Source organism: Chrysemys picta, chromosome 20 (assembly GCF_011386835.1).
Source record: "Chrysemys picta bellii isolate R12L10 chromosome 20, ASM1138683v2, whole genome shotgun sequence".
NCBI classification, from domain to species: domain Eukaryota; kingdom Metazoa; phylum Chordata; order Testudines; family Emydidae; genus Chrysemys; species Chrysemys picta.
Genome location: NC_088810.1, coordinates 18,534,980 through 18,559,178, shown reverse-complemented (window position 1 = coordinate 18,559,178; position 24,199 = coordinate 18,534,980). Strand labels below are relative to the sequence as shown.

At 56.4% G+C, this 24,199-nt stretch overlaps 1 protein-coding gene across 3 annotated transcripts; it reads right to left on the bottom strand.

Moving 5' to 3' along the window:
* Positions 1-3,382: 3,382 nt before the first annotated feature.
* Positions 3,383-23,805, bottom strand: CA14 (carbonic anhydrase 14). 3 transcript variants are annotated; one of them, XM_005293670.5, is made up of 12 exons: positions 23,586-23,805; positions 17,677-17,697; positions 14,256-14,435; positions 11,634-11,776; positions 10,863-10,958; positions 9,797-9,863; positions 7,749-7,906; positions 7,281-7,407; positions 7,066-7,167; positions 6,615-6,635; positions 6,028-6,112; positions 3,383-5,129 (listed from the first exon to the last, which is right to left on the bottom strand). In XM_005293670.5, exons 1-12 carry the CDS (start codon positions 23,641-23,643, stop codon positions 5,045-5,047), a joined length of 1,143 nt encoding a protein of 380 aa, XP_005293727.3. In that variant the 5' UTR covers positions 23,644-23,805; the 3' UTR covers positions 3,383-5,044. The 3 variants fall into 3 exon arrangements, with proteins under 3 accessions (XP_005293727.3, XP_065430841.1, XP_065430842.1); XM_065574769.1 differs by lacking the exon at positions 7,066-7,167; XM_065574770.1 differs by lacking the exon at positions 7,281-7,407.
* Positions 23,806-24,199: the final 394 nt, after the last annotated feature.

Genomic DNA, 24,199 nt, shown 5'->3' with positions numbered 1-24,199 from the left:
TCTAAATCTGGCTTTGTGCCACGTTGGCACAAAAACTGAAAACTTCCAAATTCTCCACGCAGGGAAACTCTGGGAACTTCGGTGCTCAAAACCTCTTGATTTTGACTTCTTGATTTTGTGTTGGGTTAGAGAATATAAGGCAACATTTTAAAAAACTATGGCAAGTTGTTTCCCAAAACAAAATTAAACGTTTTGTTCCAAAAATGTCACCCTGGGCCACTTCACCACCGTTGGTCCTACTTGCGTTGTCTGAAACACAATTCTGGCAGAATGGCCGGATTTTTGCAAAGGGTTCAGGTTTTGATAGAATTGCATCCCCCACCGCAGGATGGTTTGTCAAAGCTTCTCCAACTAGCTCTGTTTAACCCTGTTTCACTGGCTTAGCAGGGTCCTAGCAGCTTAGCGAGTGAGAAATCCGGACTGGGGGTTCTAGGGTGAGCTCTGTAGGTCTGCACCCCTGACAGCTCAGCTGTACCCAAAAACCTCCCTCCCCAGGGCTGTGGGGTAAGTCCAGGCTGCACCTGAAGGTCCCAGAGTGAACAAAAGCCCCAACTCTATTTTGTTTTCGCTTTAGAGCGGCTGTCTCCCCAGCCTCCTTCCTAATACTCTGGATTTCATGTGAATTTCTATCTCTCCAGCCTGTGTGGGAAGAGCGATCCTTCTCTTTAACAGATGGGGAAACTGAGGGACAGAGAAGCAAAGAGACTTGCCTTAAAACCCCACAGTAAGTCAGTGACAGAGGAGGGTAGAGAACCCAGGAGTCCTGGCTTCCGGTCACTCCTACCTTAAGAGTCCGGGGTCCTGTTTCTCCCACCATCACTCTCAATCCTGGCAACCTATTTGGTTCAAAACCAGCTGGGGTGCTGGTGCCAGCTCCGCCATCCTCAATTATCCACAGAGCAGCAGCAGCAGAGATGGTGCAGTGGGACTATGTCTATGCTGGTAATTTTAAATGCTAGGACAAGACGCAGCCCAAAACACAGGCCTGTGTTAAGCTCCGTGCTGGTGCAGGGATGGGCTTTTGATTTCGATCTTGCTGGCCACCAGGGGGTGCTCTGGCCTCTGAAATGGATTTGCCAGGAAAAGGAGGAGGGTGGCAAATTGGGCCTGTGGGGGCCTGGTGAGAGCCCCTGGTTGCTACCTGGCTGGTGTTTCTGTTGCTTTGTTGATTGCAATGTGCCTTTTTTTGTCACTCACTTGCAGGCTGTGCGACCACCCAGCGATCTTCCCTCTCCCCCTGCTGGGCCAAGCCCCACTCCATCGCTCCGGTCAGTGGCAGGCTCCGAGCTGCTGCAGTTTTATCTAGTGATGCCAGGCTGGGACGAAAGGCTGCTGAGTGATGTTTCCCAGGATGAGTGTGTGGGGTGCGGGTGGGGGGGTTCTGCCACTGGGGGACTGGCCCTTTAAGGGGAGATGGATCCAGCCCCACCTCCTCCCCATGTGCACAAAATGAGCACCCTGCCAGGTGGGTGGTGAGGCGAGCTCAGGCTGTGGGGAGGTAAAACAGGAGCCTGGGAGGAAAGAAGGGAAATTGCAGGTAGGAAGCCCTGGGAATTGCTAGAGAGCAGGTGGAGAAGACGCTGGACATGGAGCCCCTCTCCCTAGCTGCCAGGCAAGGGGTGGGTGGGGTGGAAGACAGCTAAGAAGGCTGGCCTGTGGAGAGCAGCAGGAGACAGGACCGTCAAATTGTGGAAGTCAACGAATGGCTACGCAGGTGGTGTCGGAGAGAAGGCTTTGGATTCTTCGACCATGGGATGGTGGTCCGAGGAGTGCTAGGCAGAGACGGACTCCACCTAACGAAGAGAGGGAAGAGCATCTTCGCCAGCAGGCTGGCTGACCTAGTGAGGAGGGCTTTAAACTAGGTTCACCGGGGGCAGGAGACCAAAGCCCTGAGGGAAGTGGGGAAGTGGGATACCGGGAGGAAGCACGAGCAGGAGAGCGCAAGAGAGGAGGACTCCTGCCTCACACTGAGAAAGCGGGACGATCAGCGAGTTATCTGAAGTGCCTGTACACAAATGCAAGAAGCCTGGGAAACGAGCAGGGAGAACTGGAAATCCTGGCACAGTCAAGGAATTATGATGGGATTGGAATAACACAGACTTGGTGGGATAACTCACATGACTGATGTTCTATGATTCCTCTGCGTGAGTGTCTTGATTTTTTGGGGCGGCTAAAAAAATCCTCCCTTGATTGCCAGCAGGAAGAGTGGGGCCAGCTGGAGACCCCAAACCGCTGGAGCAGCCTGGCTCTCCCCCTAGGGGGACTCATCCCTTTCCTATTTGGCATCACGTGCCTTACAGCTTAAGGGGCCATTAGATCCTCTGGGCCGCCCCCCTGCCTAGCACAGGCTGGTAAGTTTCTCCCAGGGACCCTGTTCGCTCTGCCCCACGTGCGCCTTGCCATGGGCATTGGCGCCAGCACTGGCTGTGGTGCTAGCAGCCGGTAACCCAGGCTACTGTTGGCACAGTGCTTTGGAGAGGCCAGGGGCTGGGGGCCTTGGTTACAAAGCAGCCCAGGAGTTCTGCAGTGCCCACCCTGGCGGGTGCGGGGGGCATTTGAGGAGCTGCCAGCAGGGCTTGTGCAGGGTTCACTGATCTATCCCTCCACCCCCTCCCCTCAGCCTCATGTTTGGATACCAAATCCTGGTTACCCAGGAGCTTCTCTCTTCAGGGGATCAGACCAGCCCCTGGTTCAGGCTGGTGTGATCCTCCTAGGCTCCAACCACCCCAGCTGCACAGCAGAGGATGGCTCAGAGAGGGGTGATGGAGAGTGGGTTGTGCCCCAGGCAGGGAAAGGGGGCTGCAGGGACCCCCTGGCCAACCACCCTGTGCTGCTGGACAGGGCAGCACTTAGGGACAATGGGTAAATAGGCAGGCCTGGCTGTGGAGCGGCCCAGCCGGGCCAGGGTGAGGAGAGACTGCCCCGTATGCTGAAAAGGGAGTAATTCCTCCTCCCTCCCTGAGGATCTCTAAGCACCTTGCAGCTTTAAGGGATGAACAGTGGGATGTAGGTTAGTTTTAACCCTTTCTTGGAGAGGGGGAAGCTCTGACAGCAACAGCTGGAGCGACTTGGCCAGGTTCACCAAGCAAGTCCATGGAGGAGCCATGACTAGAACCCAGGAGTCCTGACACCCTCTTCTAACCAGCAATCCGTACGCCACAGGTTGAACCCTGGAGTCCTGGCTCGATTCCCTGAATTCTGTTCTAACCAGTCGCTGCTACTCCGCTCCTAAGGTAGGTTTTCTATTCCTGGGATCATCCTAGTCACCCTTCTCAACCCCTGTTCCAGTTTGAAGTCATCTGTCTTAAACAGGGGAGACCAGAACTGCGCGCACTGTTCCAGATCCTTTCCTCGGAGAAGACTGGGCTGGGATTTCAAGGAACACGGTCGCTTGCTTTTATTTTTTAACAAGAGTTTTCATCCAGGAGCGTTTTTTTCAGGATCCATTTGCCTTTGATGAATCTCTTCCCTGCCGGAGGGGAAACAGACTCATTCTGGGCCTGCGTGAAGAACAACCGGGGCTGCAAACATTGCTGCCAAATTTCTTGGTAAAAGTTCAGGTCTCTGCGAGGGCTTGTCTGTGGGGTGAGTAATTCCAGAACAGAATCCATTTTGGATTAAGCCAATTCAGAATAAGGCACTCTTATTCTGGTTTAAGGGCGTCCTCACATGGAGTTAACCAGGAATAGTTAATCCGCTTTCAATTCAGACCCGCCCTCATTCCGGATTAGCTTTTGTGTGTAGACAAGCCCTGATGCTCAGAGAGGCTTGCATCCAACTCCTAGAAATGCTGGCACCTTCCAAATGGCTGGTTAGGGACAGCCTCCAGGAAGGATGGTCCAGTGGTTAGGGAGATAAACCCAGATCTCCTAGGCTAATTCCTGGTTCTCCCACTGGCCCTGTGTGACCTTTCCTGGCCTAGGTCCTCAAAGTAAATTAGGCTCCTAACGGCCTTTGAAATCAGTAGAATTTAGAAGCCTCAATTTGAGGATCGGGGCCTGAGTTCACACTGCCGTGTGCAGCGGTGGAGAACGGGGCGCCCCGGAGCTATGCTGGTCCCGCTGAGGAGCTGGCCCTGAATCCCAGCAGAGCAAAGCGAATCGGAGCTCTTCCGTGGTAGGCCTGAGAAGGCGTTTTATTTCCAGTTAGAACCACTGTGTCCAGACCAGCATCGGGGGAACAACCCTGCCTGCCCCGAACCGCTGCGCTTGCTAGCAGGCTGCAAAGCACCAGAGATGCTACCTCTCCCCGGTGCATTGACAGCCCGGGGGCAGGGACATAGATGGGACTGGCACAGGGCGAGGGCTGCTGGATTCGCTCAGCCTGGGGAGGTTAGATCCGCGAGCTGCGGTGTCAGGGAAGACAGCGTCCTTGTGCCATGCACTACACCCGCTCTGCATTGCAACACGCCAGCATCAGGGAGAATGGCAGTGTGTCACGCACGGTGCCCTCATGCTGCATTGCTGCTTTGCCAGGCTGCACTGGGGGGTTCATTGCGGGCAAGAGATGTATGGTTGACACCCAATTAAACCACAGAGCAGGTACAGCCCAGGTAAGCAGCACAGCAAACTTCCCCTCCCCGGCCCCCACTGCCCTGCTCATGGGCCTTGGCCTTGAGGCAGAGGTACACTAGGGTGTGGGGGTTAGTATGCAAGACCTCTGGGCTGCTGGCAAGGGGTCCGGTTAGTACCAGCCCTGCTGGTGGGTTGGTGTGACGGGGGCTTGTGTTGTGCTGTGTGACGGGGACTGGGCTGAGATCCACTGACTCGTCTCACAGATGCCACCCAGCAGGCAGCTGATGGGAACAGCTGTGAGTCACTCCCAGCCCCAGGCAGGATGGGCCCCGGTGCCTGGGGGGGCGGCTGTGTGTGCCCTCTCCAGGCTGGGTGGGAGGTAACCCCCTAAGGGAAACCTCCTGAGGCTGCATGGGCGTTACTCCTACAGCTAGACTGCCTAGCGCGTCTCCAGGCCTGCCGGCCCCTGGGGTGTCTGTGTCGCTGCCCCACGGGGGCCGAGGCAGAGGAGTCGGGGCAAGTTGTGGGGTTCAGGGGCGGTGGCTGTCGCCTGACACTGCGCGGCTGGAAGAGGATTTGAACACAACGTCCTTTTGCTCCCGGATCCTCTTCGTTCTGGCTCAGGAAGAAGAGACAAGCAGAAATGGTAAGGTAACCCCCAAATCCTATAGGGGCTGTGTGCCCGTTCCACCCCCATAGCAACCCCAAATCTTATAGGGGCTATGCACCTACTCCCCCCATAATGACCCCAATTCCCCAGGGACTATGTGCCCGCTCCCCCTGCGGCTACCCTGTTCTTGCAGCTGGTCACCTAGGCTGTGCCCTTGCTGCGATCAGCTCTGGTTAATAACTGGGGAGCTGGGCGGGGAGGCGGGACACCCTAATTCAGGGGATCTGAGTTGTGGGATGTCTGCACAGCCTGGGGACATGGGGTGCCAGACACCCCACTAGTGTAAATCGGCATCACTTCATTGGCTCCAGTGGAGCTACACCTGATTCTCCCCTATTGGCTCCCATGAAGTGACACCCATTTACACTAGCTGGGGATCTGCCCCCATCGGCGCCAATGGAGTGACACCCATTTACACCAGCTGGGGATCTGTCCCCATTGGCGCCAATGGAGTGACACCCATTTACACCAGCTGGGGATCTGTCCCCATTGGCGCCAATGGAGTGACACCCATTTACACCAGCTGGGGATCTGTCCCCATTGGCGCCAATGGAGTGACACCCATTTACACCAGCTGGGGCTCTGGCCGGGGGTCTTTGCCAGGCACTGCCCTGCTCTGCTGACAGAGGCTGCTGGAGCCTGGCTGGGATCTGGAAGCTACAGGTGTTTAAGGGTCTCTGCCCTTCAGCAGCTCCAGTCCCCTCCTCTCCCCTCAGCATGACACACCCACCCACCCACCCACATGGGGCAGGGGAGCTGAGACAGCACAATCAGGGACAGGGCTATAACTGGGCTCAGGCCCGTGGTCCGCGCCCCCCCCCCCACACACACACACACACTCACTGTATTCTCTTCACCACAAAGTGGATGGTGAGAAAGATGCTGAGACAGCCGAAGAGGGTCCCAAAAACGATGGCAACGATTTCACCTGCCCGAGGAAGGAAAGGGGAGGGTAAGGGCTGCGCTTGGGGAGGGGGCTCTCTGAGGCAAGAGTGCGAGCGGGGGATGGAGTGACCCGGGGGAAGGGAGGGTCCCAGTCATTCCCGGTGACAGCACATTCCAGTGGCTCCCAGTTGCACTTTCTTGGGTCCCGAGGCTTTTGCCCGGCTGAGAGTCACTGTTCCCCATTGCCGATGAGTGGCAGATGTGCTCTGCTGAGGACTGTTGGAATTGCATGCTATCCCTTTAAGAAAGAGGGGTGTAGGGGTGTGAAGGGGAGGGGGGCATTCCTGCTGGCAGTAGCAGCAATTGGAGTCAGGCTGGACGGAGCCAGCTTAGAGGGGGTGGGTCGTTGTGCCTCAAGGAGCAGCCTGTTTTCTCTCTCTCTGTTTTGGGGATCTTGCGTGTTATCCAAAGTCTCTGTGCGTCTGCCGTGACCATACACCATGGGCCCCTCCTAGCCCCACTATGCATAACAGAGAGGGCCATACCTGCAGAGTAGGCTGAGGGACCTGCAAGAGAAGAGAGAGGCAGATGTTGACGATCTCTAACGCCCCATGTGGGCCCAGGCCAGGCTCGGGCCCTGTGGTAGATTCTGACAAACACGTGGCCTCCTGTCACCTCCCAGTTGTCATCCTGCTGCCACAGCATGGTGACAATGGGGCTAGAACTCAGACCCTCCTGATCCAAAATCCTAGCCCACTGTCTCTATCGGAGGGTCCCCAGTTGCTGTGTGCAGTACAGGGCTCACGACATGCAGGTGAGCAGTTCTAATTCCCTCCAGCAGAGGGCAGCGGTGCCACACGGCCAGTTCATTAGCGTATTCTCCCGTGTGGCATAGTCTAGTCGAACGACTCCAGCCAGGAAGGTAGAAGCCCTAATGCTACCACCAGCCCTTTGGCTCTGGGGTTAGAGCCCTGTGTGTTTGGAGCTGGATTCTACCTGGATATAGCTTGGGGCATCGTTCCATAAACTGGTTGCTGCAATTGGGCTGGGGTCTGGGGGGGTAGGTAGCAGCCGAAGTCTTAATGAGAGGGTGACGTCCTGTGGAGAGAAACAGGAGTCAGATCCCCCAAACCAGCTGAAATCTAAGGGGGGCCCTATTCTCCCCTCACCAGGCCCTGCAGCTACCCCCCAGCTGGGCCCGATGCACTCACCCACGGGGAAGGAGGAGAACACCACCCTCTGGTTCAGCGGCTGAGGGGCTCGGTAATTGTCCACCAGAGGCACAGGCAAGGAGTTGGCAGCTTTGGTAGAGTACAGCCCCCCCTGCAGCCTCTCCAGCTGGAAGAGAATGGAGCTGTGAGGAGATTGCCCCCCTCAAAGTCCTGGGGTGCCCCCACACATGCACAGTATGGGGAAGAGATGCCCCCCAAGTCCTGGATTGCCCCCTACACACAGCATGGTGAGGAGATGCCCTCCCCTGCCCTGGGACCACCTTTCACACTCTCCACAGCTCAGTGAAGAGACGATCCCGAGCCCCCTTAGCTCTAGTCTAGACTCTGGGGTGTCTCCCCCCGCAGCTGTACATGACTCATGGCATTGGGGCAATTTGAATGCTAATGGGGCAGCTGTTTTAGAACCCCTGAGCCCCATGGGCATCCTGCCCAAACAACAGCGAGTACCTGGGAGGCGGAAATCCGCACCCGCTGGCGGAAGACGGTCCAGAGCACGTTCTGGGAACAGGGCGGCGTGGTCAGGGAGCCGTTATAGCGGAAATAGTGGCCTAGCTGCCCGGGCAGCAGCTCATGAACGTTGAAGGACGGGATGGAGACTTTCTGACCTGCAGGGGTGCCGGAAGGGACCGTGTTAGGGATGCAAATTTGGGGGCCAACATTTGGAGCTTTGTTCTCCACCCTTCTTCCCCCTTCCTTCCGCACGCACTTGGCACAGGTGCCAACGGCTCCACGAGGCTCAGGGAGAGTGGGGTCTCTTCTCCTGGCCACCAAAGTCCCAAGGGGGTTGCGTCTGCTGCCTGAGTGAGTGCCTAGAACGTTGGGTGGTTTTTGATGCAGATCCCGGTGCTCACCCTCCATCCCCTGATCAGCACCCCACCCAGCGTGAAGAGCGAATAAGGAGGGGTGTTAAATCCCACCCAATTGCACATGCTGCTTTCAGCCCCAGCTCCTTCTCTGCAGCAGTAGCCCGGTGCTGGGTCTAGACCCACTCCTAAACTCAGGATATTACCCTTCGAGCCAGGCGGCTGGTTAAAGCAGGAGACATGTTTCAGTGCGGAGAACGTCCTGTGTAGGCTTGCTGGATTGTTCCTGATGGGGACGGGAATACACAGACCCCCATGCTGGCTGGGAAAGGGTTAATGAGAAACTGTGAGCTTAGTCAGCCCCACCTGTTACACCTGGGCGAGGTGTCAAGCCTGGAGGGAGGGGTTGGAAGAGGAAAAGCCCAGCCCAGGAATGGCTGACTGGAGCAGTGTCTCTTGTGCTAGTCCCTTGAAAGAAGACCTGGAGCTACCCGGAGGTTGCTAGACACCAGCAGAGCCTTCCTTGGGCAGGTAGGCCTGGCACGGGACTGCCAGGGTGCTTTGTTCCCTGGGACTGCTGCGTTTTCCTTTTGGGGTCTGCGGAGGGGTGTGCCCGGAGAGGGGCTGGTGGAAAGGCCGAGAGGCAGGCTGGGCTAGGACGTAGGCCAGGGAGGAAGCCAAGGATCTGAGCAGACAAACCATAGCTGTTTATTACAGGGTCTCTGGGTGGGAAGGGAACCAGGTGGAGAAGGAGGGCCTGGGTTTCCAAGGGAGGTGGTAGGGAGGCACTGGTGGGAAGGGGTGCAAAGGACTGTTAAGTCTGAAGACCCAACACAGCAGCTGGGAATCAGCTCACCCTGGAAAGGCTGGGACCATGGCCAGAGGGCCAAGTCAGGGGATGGTGGCCACTGCAGGGTTGGGGTGGTATCAGCTGGGGAAACACTCTGCTATGTCATGCCCACCTGTGAGGGGGCGCGCTGGCAGTGAGTTACCCTTCTTCACAATCTAGGCTCTGTCCAGTCTAGCCGAAAGACCAGGGCTGGCATTATCAAAGACGCTTAGAGGAGGAGACACCCAGCTCTCGTCCCAACCTAGCCACGGATCTCACACCCTGTCCCAGGGGAGGCTATCAGCTTGTCAAAAACAAGCTGGAGAGGTGAATTATTACAACTTACAGGTGCCTTTGCGGGGAGAAAATACCAGGCACCGGAGGGCTCTTTAATCTAGCAGAGCAAGGCTTCCTTGGCTGGAAACTGACACTGGACAAATTCAAAGCCGAAACAAGGCACAAATCTTTATTAGTGCGGGTGGTTAACCGTTGGAACAAACTGCCCAGGGAAGCGGGGAATTCTCCGTCTCTTGATGGCTGCAGCTGAAGACTAAATGCCCCTCTGGAGCAGACCAGAAGTGTGTTTAGCCCAGTATCCGGGATAACGGAGGAGATTCGCTGGCCTGTGTGATACAGGAACTCAGCCTGGATGGTCTAATGGGCCCTTCTGGTCATAAAATCTAGGAGTCTGTACCAGGATCTAATGATTCTCGCTGCTAGGAAATGTGCCCTGACATCTACCCTGTACTGTCCTCTGCTCAGTCTCATCCCATCCGCTTAGCTTCACCCCCGCCGCCCCAAACAATTCCTTTCCCAGTACCACAGCCAGGCCCCACACCCCGCCTGGGGACTGATGGCCTCACCTGCATACTGGATGTTCTTCAGCCGATCGAAGATGTTGTCATAGGCAGGGTTGGCCACGTCGCCGACCTGATGGAAGGAATGGAGAACAAGAGGCTGTAGGTTAGCACTGAGCCCCTGGAGGGAAGCTCACAATCGACGCCAAGGCTGGATGGCCCAGTTATATGGCTGGTTGAGTGGGGGCCTGCCCCGTTCTGTTCTATTTGGGGTCTTAGAACCACCTCGGCACGGCAGTCTCTGAGCATCTTCCAGTCCTCAGGGCCGGTGCTACCATTAAGGCAAACTAGGCGGTTGCCTAGGGCGCCAAGATTCGGGGGCACCAAAAAGCAGTGCCCCCAATTTTTTTTACAGCTTTCCTGGGCTGAGCTGCCGGCGACGCGCTGACACGTGCGGCTCAAACTTCCTCTCCCAGTGCAGCGGCCGCTCCGCTTCTCCCGCCTCCCAGGCTTGCGGCGCCAGTCAGCTGTTTGGCACCGGAAGCCTGGGAGGGGAGGAGAATTAGAGCAGGGGCGGCGTGCTCGGGGAGGAGGTGAAGCAGAGGTGAGCTGGGGTGGGGAGCTGCCGCACGGCTCCCCGGAGGGAGGGAGCTGCGGTGGGGGGGGGGCGCCTGAGGGCAGGGGGGGCGGGGAGCTGCCACAGGGCTGGTGGGGGGGGGGGGGGCACAAGGTGGAAGTTTTGCCTAGGGCGCAAAACTTTCTTGCACCAGCCCTGCCAGTCCTGGACTGAGCCGCGTGACTCGCATTTGTCCCATGGGGTTCTTTCTCTTGCACGCTCTGTCCAGGGGAAGAGGTGTATGTGCGGTGGAATGGTTTGAGTTGGTAGGGTTGCTTTTTTAAATGACCAGCGCTGGCTGCTGGGTGCCTACATTACATCAGGTAGGAGGGGCGCACCTTGCACTTGGAGCCGGGACGGGGGAAGTTGGTGATGGTCTGTAGTCTCCAGGGGTCCGGCCCCTGAGAAAGCTTGGCTGTGGCCTGCACAAACTTTACCCCGTTCCCCGCAGGCTGGCTGCATTGTAGGACCCACCAGGGCTGCCCCGCCTCAGTGGGTCACGGGCAGGGAGCTCACCTCGATGAGGATGCCCAGCACGGCCAGGCTGTCCGCCCGCTGCTTGGCCTCGCTGATGTTGGCGTAGCTATCCGAGTTGTAATGCACAATGTGCAGCTGCGGGGAGAGGGGGGGCAGATTCTTAAAGGCGCAGTCTCTGGGGGCCCCCTTCCCTCTCTCAGCCATTAGCAAAGGTATCCACGCACCATCCACTCCCGGGGTGAACAGAGGCACCGGGAAGGGACTTGCCTACGGTCGTCCCGGGGGGCTCAGTGGGAGAGGGGGTAAATGCACTGTGCTAGCCTCACCAGGGCTGATCGTATTGGCGGCTGGAGGCTGGGTTCAGACTCTCCCCAAGCGTTAAGCAGTTTAGTGCTGAGCACTGGTGGCTTCCGGAAGGTAGAACAGGACCTTCCTTCTCCTCCTAATCCCCCCCGCCTCCACCGGCCCCTCTAATCGCCCAGCCCCAGTGCGGCAGTGCCAGGTACAATCTCCCCCGCCACGGCTCCAACGGGAGACCTGGCTGGGTGGGGATTATCCACCAGATGGTACCAGCACAGAGGGAGTAACTGGTTCCTCCTCCATCCCCAATTAAAACCCTTTGGCTTTAGGGGAGGTCTCGCAGCCTGCGGGGAGGGTGGGACCTGGTAACCCCATAGATTTCAGTGGAGCTGCACCCGGGGTAGCTTTGTCCCCAATTGCCCGGCTGGTCTGGCTAAGAAGGGAGAGGATAATGGGGCACTGAGAAAACTGCCCTCTGGCCCCCCAACCCTGGGGCAGGAGCACACTCACCTCGGCAGGGAAAGCCTCCCCGTTCACCTGATGCTCTGACCCGCCAGTCTGCCCCCTGCTGCCCCAGTGGAAGTGCAGCTGGACGGCCGCATAGGTCTGCGGAAGCCCCCGGAGGAACATGGACGGGGGCAGGGACATCTCCACTGCGGGGACAGACGCCCAGGGGATGTTAGTGCACGGCAGGGAGTCTCCCAACCCTGTACATCCTAGGGCCCTTGCTGCCGATGCCTGCTGGGAGGCTCTGGCCGGCGGGGAGCAGAGATGAGGCCGTGCTGGGCTGTCTCCCTCCCACTAGGAACGCTAGGGCGTGCGGTGCAGGGAAAGGTGTCCTTATCACCGGTGCAGACCTTTGGGATCTGCAGGAGAGGCCCCCCTCATGCATCCCGCATCGCCAACCCCCTGTGTTCAAACAGGACGAGTCCTGGCCTTAGAATGCCAAAGCCGGCCCCACGACAGCAGGAGATGTGACCCAAAGAATCAGGGGCAGGGTCTTTTCCTGCCTTCTGATCCCTGGGAGCACTGGGGTCAGCTTCTCAAGCTGGTCTCCAGAACCAGGTGGGCTAGAAACTATTCACCAAAGCTGAGAGTCTCGCATCTCGCCCTGTCTCCAACGCTGAATATCCCAATACTTGCCAGACAGGTACAAGTGCTGGCAACGCTGTGACACCCCTTCCACCCTCCCTGACCCCTGCACCGCTACGCCCCAGAGATACACACGAACACCTCCCTACGCACACACAAACACACTCCACTTTCCTCAACACTCCACACAAACACATGCACCTCCCCACACTCGCACGCCAAGCACACACCACCCTGTCACCAACACACACCCCTCCACACAAATGCCCTGTCACACAAGCACACGCCCTCCCATGGGCCCACTCCACACAAACACATGCCCTATGCACACACTGCCATCTCTACATCAACACCCTGTCAAACACACAATCTCCACACACACCCTTCTCTGTGCACATACTCTGTCATACACACTCCCCTCCCTACACACACATCACACAAACATCCTGTCATACCCCCCCCCCACACACACACACACATGCTCCCCTTTCCACATACACCCCCAATCACAACTACATGCCAACACCCTCCTCCAACACACCACCTCTCTCACTCGCCCCTGCTCCAGGCTGGGGGTAATGCACTGGGCTGGGAGGGGCTGAGCAGTGGGGCTGGGAGACCCTGCCATGCCCCATGTGCACTGATTTGGGTTCCTCTTTCTCCAGAGGGCTGTCCCTCCCCACTGCCCATCCTGGAGGGGCAGGGGAAGCTCTGCCAAGGGGACTCGCTGCACTGGGCTCTGTGACGTCTAGTGCCTGGCGGGCAAGTTTGCCCCACTTTGGGGCTGGGGCCGGCTGGTCTGCAGTGCATGACCCTCACCCGCCACTCCCAGGCCTCAGCCCCTCCTAGGGGGCCCCAGTGAGAGACCTTCCCAGGGGGTGGGACCGGCTGGATCTGATTATAATTCCCAAGGGAAACTCCTGGGGAAGGAGCTATCCATGACTTCTCCCCACATGGCGTGTCCCTGGGACCCCAACAAGGCTGAGAGCCAGGAGTCAGCAACGGGGCAATGGCTGACCAGTCTGTGGTGCCATAGCAACGGGGCAATGGTTGACCAGTCTGCAGTGCCATAGTAACGGGGCAATGGCTGACAACTCCCTGGTGCCATAGCAACGGGGCAATGTCTGACAGCTTCCCGGTGCCATGGCAATGGGGCAATGGCTGACCAGTCTGCGGTGCCATAGCAATGGGACAATCATTGGCAGCTCCCCACCCGGTGCCATAGCAACGGGGCAATGGCTGACCAGTCTGCGGTGCCCTAGCAGCAGGGCAATCGTTGGCAGCTCCCCACCCAGTACCATAGCGACGGGGCAATGGTTGACCAGTCTGCAGTGCCATAGCAACGGGGCAACGGCTGACAGCTCCCTGGTGCCATAGCAACGGGGCAATGGCTGACCAGTCTGCGGTGCCATAGCAATGGGGCAATGTCTGACAGCTCCCCGGTGCCATAGCAATGGGGCAATGGCTGACCAGTCTGCGGTGCCATAGCAATGGGACAATCGTTGGCAGCTCCCCACCCGATGCCATAGCAACGGGGCAATGGCTGACCAGTCTGCGGTGCCACAGCAACGGGGCAATGGCTGACCAGTCTGCGGTGCCATAGCAATGGGGCAATGGCTGACACCTCCTCAGTGCCATAGTAACGGGGCAGCTTCCCGGTGCCATGCAGGAGGCTGGGGGCGGCCAGAGTCAGCAGTGGGGCATTGCCTGCATTTCCTAGTGAGGTTTAACTGGATGAGTAGCTGCCGAGAGAGGGGGATACGGAGAGGCTGCCGCAGCAGGGGAGCAGCAGAGGAGGGGGCTCTTTTGCCAGCAGCGCGGAGGGGGATGGAAAAGGCTGGCGAGGGGAGGGCGCAGGCAGGCCTGGGGGTGTGGAGGAGGAGACTGTTGCTCTGAGCAGTGAGATTGTGCGGAGGGGCACGGAGAAGGCACAGATAGTGCTCTCGAGGCTCCTAGGGAGAAACAGGAGGGTCCCAGCCCACCTGGTGATGCCCCTCCGTTCCTGGGGTAACACCCGCCCCGCCCCGACTGCAGCCTCACCTGTGTGCCCGTTGTTGAGGAGGGTGAAGGCCCCATCCCCAGGGCTCCGGTATCCCTGGGGCTCGATAGGCGGCAGGGCCGGGTCGTGCTGCACAGACTTGGTCTGGATATCAATGGGGGACTGGGCCTGCCCCCCGCAGTCCGGGTAGTCATCTGACCAGTGCGCCTGGCCATGGGGGCCTGAAAACAGAGAGTGCAGGGGGGTCAAGCCCCTTGGGGAGGGGGAGGGGAGGTGTCTCTACCAGCTAGATTTGTGCATGGGCCAGTTCTGGCCCCGGCAGCGCGATTTCACACCCCCGCCCTCGGTACGACGCGCCATACACAGCTGTGGCCGTGACAACGCTCAGCATTTCAGCAGCGCCTCCCGTCTGGGGAATCTCAAAGCCCCCCAGAAGCTGCAGCTGGAAGGGACAATCCCCGTTCCATGGGGGAAGAATGAGGGCGCGGAGAGGGGACGTGACTTGCTCCTTGGGTCACGCAGCAGCAGTAAGTTGGACACCCCAGCAGGCCTGACGCCCAGTCCCCTACTCTAATCACCAGATTGCTTTCCCGCCCCCGCCCCTGAGCTGGGCCTTGAAGCCAGGAGTCCTGGCCCCCATTTTCCTGCCGTAACCACTGGATCGCGCAATCTCCCCTGCGTAGCACCAAGCTCTTTACAGTTATGCCTCACTTCACTCATGCAAGGACCAGTCCTATGTCAGGAGAAAGGCTGGCTTTGCGGCTAGGCACTGGGACGTGGGCAACGGGGTTCAGTCCTGACTACCACAGAGCGTAACATGGGGAGAATGATGCTTTCCAAAGGGCGGGGCCATGAGGTGCTTGGCAGATGCTCGGACAGGAGACCGATAAAACGCTCAGTAGAGAGAAGCTCTAGCCAGGGTTTCTATAGGCAGTTTGGATTTAGACATGAAGCTCTTTGGTGCCTCTCTTTGGTTTGGCACCAAGACCATTTCCAGTGCCTGCATCAGTCACAATAATCTGCTTCGTATGGCTGTGTTTTTCCCGACGGGCCAGATTTCCCTAGGCGCTCTGGAGCAGAAGTTCAGAACCGCTCAGCACCCTCCGTTGGATTCGGATTTCCAGGAGCTTTCAGCTCCCACCGTGACATGCCCAGCTGGGTTTTCAAAGACCTCAACAGCTGATAAGCACTCTGATCGCTTAGGAAAATCTGGTCTCATTATGGGTGCAGAGCACTTACAAATTCTGGCCTGTGTGGCAAAGTCACCTGGACTCAGCTATCTACCAGGGGAATTAGGTGCCTAAAGACCTTTGAGGAGCTGGACGCGAGAGCCCTGGTTAGAAGTTCTCTTTCTGTTCAGGAAAATGCCAAAAATCAAAATAACCGTGAATAAGTGATTATAATAACGCACGTCCCTGTCTAGGCTATGCCTGTTTCACTTTTCCCGTGAGTGTCCCGATCTGGCAGGGCTGGACCCAGCCTAATTATGCCGCTTTTAAAAGGCGACTCTGCCTCACCCAGGCCACTACAAGGCAAATCGGGTTTTCTCCAGCGCTGGCTGAATGAGGAGGCTTTTGTATGAAGGACCCAGCTTGGGAAGGGAGGCCAGAGCCCCACAGTTATTTGCATCTGAATGTAATCTCTGCTATGGTAATTAGTTTGCTGGAAACATTTTCCAACCGGGGAAGCACAGATAAAGCTGTTTGCTTTTCCTGCCACTGCGCCATTGTTCTTCCACTGGCCCTGGACCTGAAGTTACCCAGAAAACAAAGAACCTCCAAATCAGCTATACCCACAAAATACAGGCATTCTCGGTGCCCCGTCTGGCTGTTGCTAGGAGCTCCCAGAAGCCTCTGGGCCTAGGGCGCTCGACATCCATGCCTGCCACGTAAAAAACGCACAGGCGTCTCATACGTGGCTTGGGTCTGCTGGGGCAAATGGGCTTGCTGGCTCAGCCGAAGTCCCCTCCCTGCCCCCCTCCCCTCCACCGCCGGGTAACAGGCAGGCCTCCGAGCGCGGGTTCAAACGAGTTCCTGCTGCTGCCCTTTCCAGGTTCCTGCACAAAGCTGTGCTTTCAGGGCCCGAGCTTAGGTGGGGATTACGTCCGATGGGATCAGCCGTGCCCAGCTGGCTCTGGGCTGCACTTTCAGATAGGTGCTGGCTCTGTGCTAATTGGATTTGTTAGGCTTGTAGGCAGTTAGCTGGCGATCTGGATGGTGGATCTAGCACTGTTACGTAAGGGCCCCGGGAACACAATGGGGCCATTCTAGCATAGGAACTAGTTGGGGGAGAATCTAGGAAGCCTAACACTCCCGCAAAGCCAGGGGCCAAGGGCTAAAGCACTGGGTAAGGACTGGGGTTTGGGGTACAGTGGTTAGAGCAGGGGACTGGGAGTCAGGACCCCTGGAGACCTGTCCTGCTGTGGAAGAGATGAATCACTCCCCTGCTGTAACTACAAGGCCATGCTCCCTTCTAAAGCCTGGGATAGAGCCCAGGAGTTCTGAGTCATTGTGCACCTGCTCTAACCCCTAGACCACATTGTCATCCCAGAGCTGGGGACAGAACCCCGGAGTCCTGAAGCCCCAGGCCTCCCTGCTCCAACCCTCCCCTTCCCAATGCTGAGAAAAAAACCAAGGAATCTTGACTCCCAGCCACCCTACTCTAACCACTAGACCACATTGTGCTCTCAGAACGGGGGACAGAACCCAGGCGTCCAGTTCTCCCTCTGCAGGATACGCACAACACCCACAGAGGCCAGTAGGAATCAGACTGCTGAGTTCTGTTCCTGGCTCTGGGAAATGGTGAGGCCTATTGGTTAGAGCAGGGTCTAGGAGCCAGGACTCCTGAGTTCTTTTCTCAGCTGTGGAAGGGGGGTGGGGTCTAGTGGTTAGAGCACACAGTGAGCCAGGACTCCTGAGTTTTCGTCTCCGCTCTGGAAGAGGGTGCTGTACAGTGGTTAGAGGAGGAGGCTGGGAGCAAGGATCTCTGGGTTCTATTCCTGGGTCTACCGCTAAGTCATTCCCTTTCCCCCTGTGTAAATGGAAGTAATGTGTGTCCCCCCCACCACCACCCCCCGCATGGGGTGCTGGGTTTAATCACTGAGGCTTTGCAAAGCACTCGAAGCTCCTTGGCTGGAAAGGACCAGGGACAGGCCAAGAGACGCTCTGCAGCGCCCCCTGATTGGCCAGGCCTCCTTGGTCTGAGCATCTCATGAGCAGGCGGCGTCTGTGGGGAGACCCCAGCTCTCTGCCAGGCTGGCAGCACAAATAGTGCACTCAACCCCCAGTAGGAGGAGGGGCAACATCAGTCACCATCCATTGCCACCTGCTAGCCAGCGTGGGCATGGTGTTGGCAGGAAGGCATTGCATCCTGCCTCGCTGAGCTAGCAGAAGGGAACTGGGGCCTGGAAGAGGAGGAACTGAATGGGAGAAAGCCCAGAATAAAATCCTCTTCCAACCTTACCTTTATATGTCCAGTGGGAACCTGCAAAGCAAGCAAACAAAAGCGCTTCGTCAGCATAACTAACACTGAGTCTGCCTCAATATCCCCTCCCACCTGTAAGCCTTAAAGACCCCTGAGCATTTCCCCGAGGGTCCAGGACAAATCCAACCCCTTGCCTTTACATCCTGCCACCCGTGCGGTCTCAGTCAGTATCCTCCTTCGCTCCCTCTTCTGAATGAGATTCCATGCGGCTGTTAAAGGGCTGCCAGGTTCCACCCCAGAAGTGGCTGCCTTTCCGTGTGGGGAAATAATTCCCCCAAAGAGCTTTGGGATCAAACGTGTTGCGCCAACATCCATTGAAGTCAAAAGAGGGTGGCTTTCAATGGGGCGATGGACCAGACCCTATTGTTGCCCAGGTTTTGTTCTCCTTTTCTCTTTGAAGTGCCCTGCCTTGCTTAACTGCTCCTCTAACAGCAGGCTGGGAAGAGGTCACCCTGCTCCCGGTGCAGGATGAGCAAACAGTCAAACCCTGGCTAGCGCGTTCGGCCCTGCTCCTGTGACGGTTGCTCTTTTTGGCCAACACGCTAGGGATCGAACGGGGCATAGGCGCCGACTCCGTGGGTACTCCAGGGCTGAAGCACCCATGGGGAAAAATCAGCAGGTGCTCCGCACCCACCGGCAGCCAAGCTCTCCCCATCCTCGCCTCCTTCCCCCCTGCAGCGCGCCGCATCCCTGCTCCTCCCAGCGCTTCCCGCCCCCAGCTGCCTAACAGCTGCTTGGTGGCGCTTAGGACTTCCCAGGAGGGAGGGGGAGGATCGGGGACGCGGCGCACTCAGAAGAGGAGGCGGAGAAGAGGCAGGGCAGGGGCGGGGACTTGGGGGAAGGGGGTGGAATGGGGGCGGGGACTTTGAGGAAGGGGTGGAATGGGGCAGGGCGAGGGTGATGCCGGGGCGGGGCCAGGGGCGGGAGGGGGTCGAGCACCCACCGGGCAGAGGGGAAGTCGGCGCCCCTGGAACGGGGCACCTCTGGAGCTACAAGCATGAGCACAAAACCCCAACCTTTCCTAGCTGGGGCTATAATTACGGACTTTCGTAAGACACATTCACCTGGGGGTGGCACTTGCCTTCAGTCCCATCCCTGAGCCGCTTTCTCCCACTACCCCTAAAACTCTTGCGCCCAAACAAAAAGGACATGGGCAGAAAAGGAGAAACTGAAGCTGAAACGGAGCCAGGGGCTGGGCGAGATTAGCGGCTGTCTTGTTAAAAGGGCAGCAGGTCCCGGTGGCAGAGACTTGAGCTAAAATTAACCCCCCAGCTTGGCAAACACATTTAAAGAGACATTTGGGGGCAGAGAGAACCATGGGCTCCTTTGTGCTTTTTCACTCCAGGGCCAAAAATTCAAAGGGACCATTCTCTGCCTGCCCTGCACCTTGGGACAGTCTCTGCCAGCAGCCCCCAGCTGCTCATTCTAATTCACTAGCGCTTTGCACTGGTGCAAAGGCCACCACGAGGGGCAGGGCAGTGGAGAACCGGGCTCAGCGTCTGCTCTCTGCTTGTACTGGCCGCTGTTGGAAACAAACTTTATGGGGCTGATTCAATTCCTAATCCTCTCTTAATGCTAACCAGGGACAGCTGGACCCCTTTGCCGCCCAGTCAAACCACACGCATGTCTTCTCGTTGGGGTGAATCTTCACCTCCCAGACAGAGGCCTCCCCCAGAAATACCCACGTAAATTATAAGGATCAGAGTCAGAAACTGTGAAGGCAGAAGGGCCCATTAGATCACCTGGTCTGACGTCCTGTGTAAGCCAAGCCGGAGAATTCCTCCCAGTTCCCCTGTGTGGAGCCCAGTAACTTGTGTTTGACTCAAGGTCTTCCAGAGAGGCCTCAGTTGTGCTATAAAGACCTCAAGACCTGGAGAATCCACCACTTCCCCGGGCGGTTTGTTCCACTGGTTAATCCCCCACTCTGGTAAAAAATAAGTCTGCCCTGCTTCGAATGGGAATTGGTCTGACTTCGGCTTCCAGCCATTGGTTCTTGAGCTGCGTTTCTCAGCTACATTAAGAGTATCCAGTGTTTTCTCCCCGTGAAAGTACTTATACACCATCATCAAGTCGCCTCTCGATTTCCTTTCTGATACACTCAACCGATTGAGCTGCTGGAGTCTCTCGCTGTCAGACATTTTTTTCCAGCCCTCAATTTTTGTGTGTGTTGCTCTTCTCTGCCCCTGCTCCAAGGTTTCAACATCCTTTCTAAAGTGCAGACCCCAGAACTGGATGCAGCGTTCCAGCGGCGGTCTCACCAGGGCTGCGTAAAGCAGTACAATCCCCTCTCCTTCTCCCATCGTGACTAACATTGCCTACTGCCTTACACCCCAAGCAGCCTGGCTGATTTCAGTGGGCTCGCTTGCGGGGTAAGAGGGGCACCGGCTGGCCTGGTACTAGCATGCAGGGCCGGCTCCAGGCACCAGGCACCCAAGCACATGCTTGGGGCGGCACCTGGTAAGGGGCGGCGGGGGGAGCGCGGCGCGGCATTCCGCGGGGGGGGGGCGCTCCGGCGGCGCGGCGCTCGGCGGGGGGGTGCACGGGGCTCGGCGCTCGGGGGGGGGGTCCGGCGGCACTCGGCGGGGGTCGGCGGGCTCCGGCGGCACTTGGCTGGGGGGGCCTCCAGCGGCGCGGCGCTCGGCGGGGGGGCAGCATGGGGCGCGGCGCTGGGGGGGGGGTGTTCCGGCGGGGGGGGGGCGGGCTCCGGCAGTGCAGCACTCGGCGGGGGGGGCGACGCTGGGGGGGGGTGGCGCGGTGTTCGCCGGGGGGCGGCGCTCTTTTTTGCTGCTTGAGGCAGCAAAAAAGTTAGAGCCGGCCCTGCTAGCATGCGAGCTGATGAGATGACATTTCTTCGCAGAAATTAGCGCGTCGCAGCCCTTTCAGGCCCAGCCGTGACGGTACAGTGTTGACGTTCATGTGCGTCTCCAGCAGTGCTCAGATAGTAGAACGGCTTGTTTGCAGAGCCCAGCTCTGGGACGAGAGGTGGCAATGCTTCGCAAGCCTCTTACTTTTGTTTGTTGCGTCTCCTTTTGTGCATGATGGGTTAAATTCTGCTCCTGTTTACACGGGTGTAAATCCAGAGTAATGCTACTGAAGATGGTGGAGCAACTCCAGATTTAACCGGGGGGTAATTTAGAGCAGAATCTGGCCTAAGTTTTAAAGCAGTCAAATGAAACAAACAATACATCTCTGCTCTGCTAGGTGTTTTGCCTGTAATGTCAGTGAGAGCAGGCTCGGGCCCTATGTGGGTCTATATGTGGCATTTATTTGCCTTATTACTGTTTTGCTACAGACCTGTCAGGAGCGTTCCCCTGCACAAACCCAACGCTCCAAGGCTTGTGAAAAGTCAGGCCATTAGGAAAAGGGATTCCCAGGCTTGGGCTAATGAAACCGATCTGGGGCCTGATCCGAAGCCCATGGAAATCTTTCCATTGGCTTGCAGCAAGTTTTGGATCAGGCTCTCGATGAAAAGATTCCAGGGGGAACTCATAGACTCATAGACTTTAAGGTCAGAAGGGACCATTATGATCATCTGGTCTGACCCCCTGCATGCTGCAGGCCACAGAACCCTTCCCTGGACTCTGCCATTGAAGTCCCCAATCCTGTGTTTTAGTGACCTCAGTCAAATCAGCAGATCTTCAAATATGTGATCAAGGTCTCCTGACTTCAGAAGGTCTTCAAACCCTGCTGGATAGCTCCCCCAGTTTGCTACCAAACCCTCATATGCTAAAGTCCAACTTCAGCACACAAACTCAATTTAAACCTCCAGGAAGGTAACATATTGTGCAAATGAAAACCAGAGAGTCCCAGGCCACAGTCGCTGGGAACAGTCCCGTCCTCTGGGACTTGGCGAGTTCCTTTTCATGCTAAAATCAGGTTTATTTAAAGGTCTGGCTGAAAATTTGGGGTTTGAATCAATGAAAATGATTGTCGAGCGTGTCTGCTTTCCCTTGACATTTTTTTTATTTTTCTTCGGAAAACTGAAAATATTTGGCCAAAACCCATTGGGGTTTTTTTTCCTCAACACTCCCCGCACACAACACACACACACTTACTTTTGGGGCAATTTTCAGCTGAAATTTTTCAACGAAAAGTCAAAACTTTCCATGGAAAAATCCCAAGCATTTTCTGTCCAGCTGTCCTTATTACCTGTTTTCATAAAGTCTACTATTCTGCCCACTTGCTGCATCTGCCCTCGCACTGTTTTAGCTACTGATCACTGCTGAGCAAAGAACAGAATTCATCTACCCGACATATCACGTCTACTCTCTATGACATAAACCCAGGGTTAGCTCCACCCAGCAGCGAAAAATCCTCAGGATCTTAATCCATTGATACAAAGAGATTTCAGCATTGACACCCCCAACGGCCTTATGTTTTTAAATAATATCTTAAAATCTTTACGCAGCCCGTGGAGCTTTGCCTGAGTCAGGACATCTGCACAGTGTCCGGTTACCGTTCTTTACGCTTTGCTCAAGAAATGAATCATCCGGCTTGCGGATTGAAAGGTGAATTGCGGAGCCCAGGAAATGACCCTATCACAGCAATTTTGGATTCGCACAACTTCCCTTTAGGGTCAGTTTTCTAAAGACTCCAACGTTTCAAGCATCATAGAGCAGCCCCCGAAAGCCCATAAATCCGGGTGAATTACACATACAGGACACACTCAACCTCACTGACACCAAAAAGGGTCACAGCCCTGGATGCATATTCATTACAGCGAACATCCCCTTGATCATGCAGAACTTCAGTCACCCAAGCCCACGCAGCAACCTCCATGACATTTAGGTCTTGGTATCGGCCACCGGCCCCAGTCCTGGAAAGTGCTGTGTCCAGAAGGCTCAGCTCTTATCATGATGGGGATATGGCTGCTGGAATAAGGGTCTGCGATTTCCTAAAGGGCCTTGGGGTGTAGAGATAAACCTGTGGCCGATATTTACATTTTTGGTGGCATTTTACAGCTCACCGAGTCTGGGTTATATTTTTAAAGCACAATCACCGGGGATAAATCAACCGGCTCCTGCAGTGTCCGTGTAAGTCAACAGGAGTCAGGCACAAATACTGAAGGAGATTCAGAGCTGTCGACAGCCAGCGAAGAAATCCGCAATAAATAACCTCGGAAGAAATACCCCTGCGAAATGCATTAGGATTAAGGGGAGGCCTCAAATTCTGCCTTTAAAGAGAGCTTTGGCATGCCAACGGTTAGCCTGCTTGTTGAACACTTTCTCTCAACACCTTCTCGGCTTTAACCCCTGCTCTGAAGGATACTCGCTTCAATTTAGCACACAGCTCAGTCGGGGATCCCAGCATAGGTGCTGGAACTAGGGGTGCTGTCGCACCCCCTGGCTTGCAGGGATTTCCAATATATCCAGGGTTTACAGTTTGGTTCAAGGGCTCTCAGCACCCCCACTATAAAAATTGCTCCAGCGCCCCTGATCCCAGCGTAATGTCTTTGGAGCAGGGACCTGAGGGCTCGATCCTGCGCCCACTGATGTTGATGATGCAGGATCAGGCCTGGAGGGAATAACTAGTAACCCAGGCTCTTTGCAGAAATTCTACGGGGTACTTGTAAGCGGAGTTTGTTCACATCTGTGACTGGCTGGAAAGCATCACAAAGCATTTGGTGTGCCATTTGTTTAGGAAATTGGTTTCTAAAGCAGACAAAAGAAAAGGCTGAGTGGCCCATGGGAGTTGGAACAGTAGCTCCATTGTGGACACAAGAAAGGAACAGAGTGCTGCACTCTTTGGGGGTTCCACAAAAAAAATCCAGCCACCCCCCCACACACACCCCCTCCGCTGTAGCACCCAGAGCCAGCCAGTAGCACCCAGAGCTGTGGCAAGGCTGAGTTGAGCCCGACATCCATGTCTTTATAAGCAATGCAACTTACCATGATTTGCAGCCAGGGCATGGGAAAAACCCTGCAGGAGGATTAAAGCGAGAAGCATCTTCCAAAGCACAGAGTTGTGGCAGGTGATTTTGGGGGGGGAGGAAAAAAGTTGATTTTGGGGGGGATAATAAATATGCCCCAGAGAGGATCCCACCCTTCTCTTCCTCAGCTGGAGGGGAAAGGCGCAGACTTTCCACTTGACTTCAGAACACAGACCTCATGCCACTCACGATTGCCATTCAGGCAGTGCGACAGGGGCGAGCAGTTTTTAAGGTGGCTCCAGGAGGCGGCTCCAGTCCAGCCCTAGATGATGTTCTCAGCTCCTTAAATACTTTGTCCCAACAATGTTTGTGTTGTGGGACTTCACACGAGGAATCTGGCCAGGCTCCGAGCCCAGGCCAGTAAAATCGCTTTGCAAATTTGTTTTCTTTCAGCTGGATTAAAAACAAAACAAAACAACCCACCCCAAGAATTCAGAGGCAGATTTATCAAGGCAGGAAGGGCACATGCAGCGTTTGGATACAAGTGGCTCCTACGTAAGAGATCCCAGCTAGCAAGGATCTTTACAGAGCCTCCCGCAGCCAACGGGCCCAGTTGTCCATTCTACAGCACCC

Excerpts from the sequence above, each read along its gene's own strand:
- CA14 (XM_005293670.5), bottom strand. The coding sequence starts at position 23,643 with ATGCTTCTCGCTTTAATCCTCCTGCAGGGTTTTTCCCATGCCCTGGCT. Across the intron at positions 10,959-11,633 it reads GGGAGGCTTTCCCTGCCGAG|CTGCACATTGTGCATTACAA; the intron begins GTGAGTGTGCTC and ends CTCTCCCCGCAG. Across the intron at positions 7,907-9,796 it reads GAAGAACATCCAGTATGCAG|GTCAGAAAGTCTCCATCCCG; the intron begins GTGAGGCCATCA and ends GCACCCCTGCAG.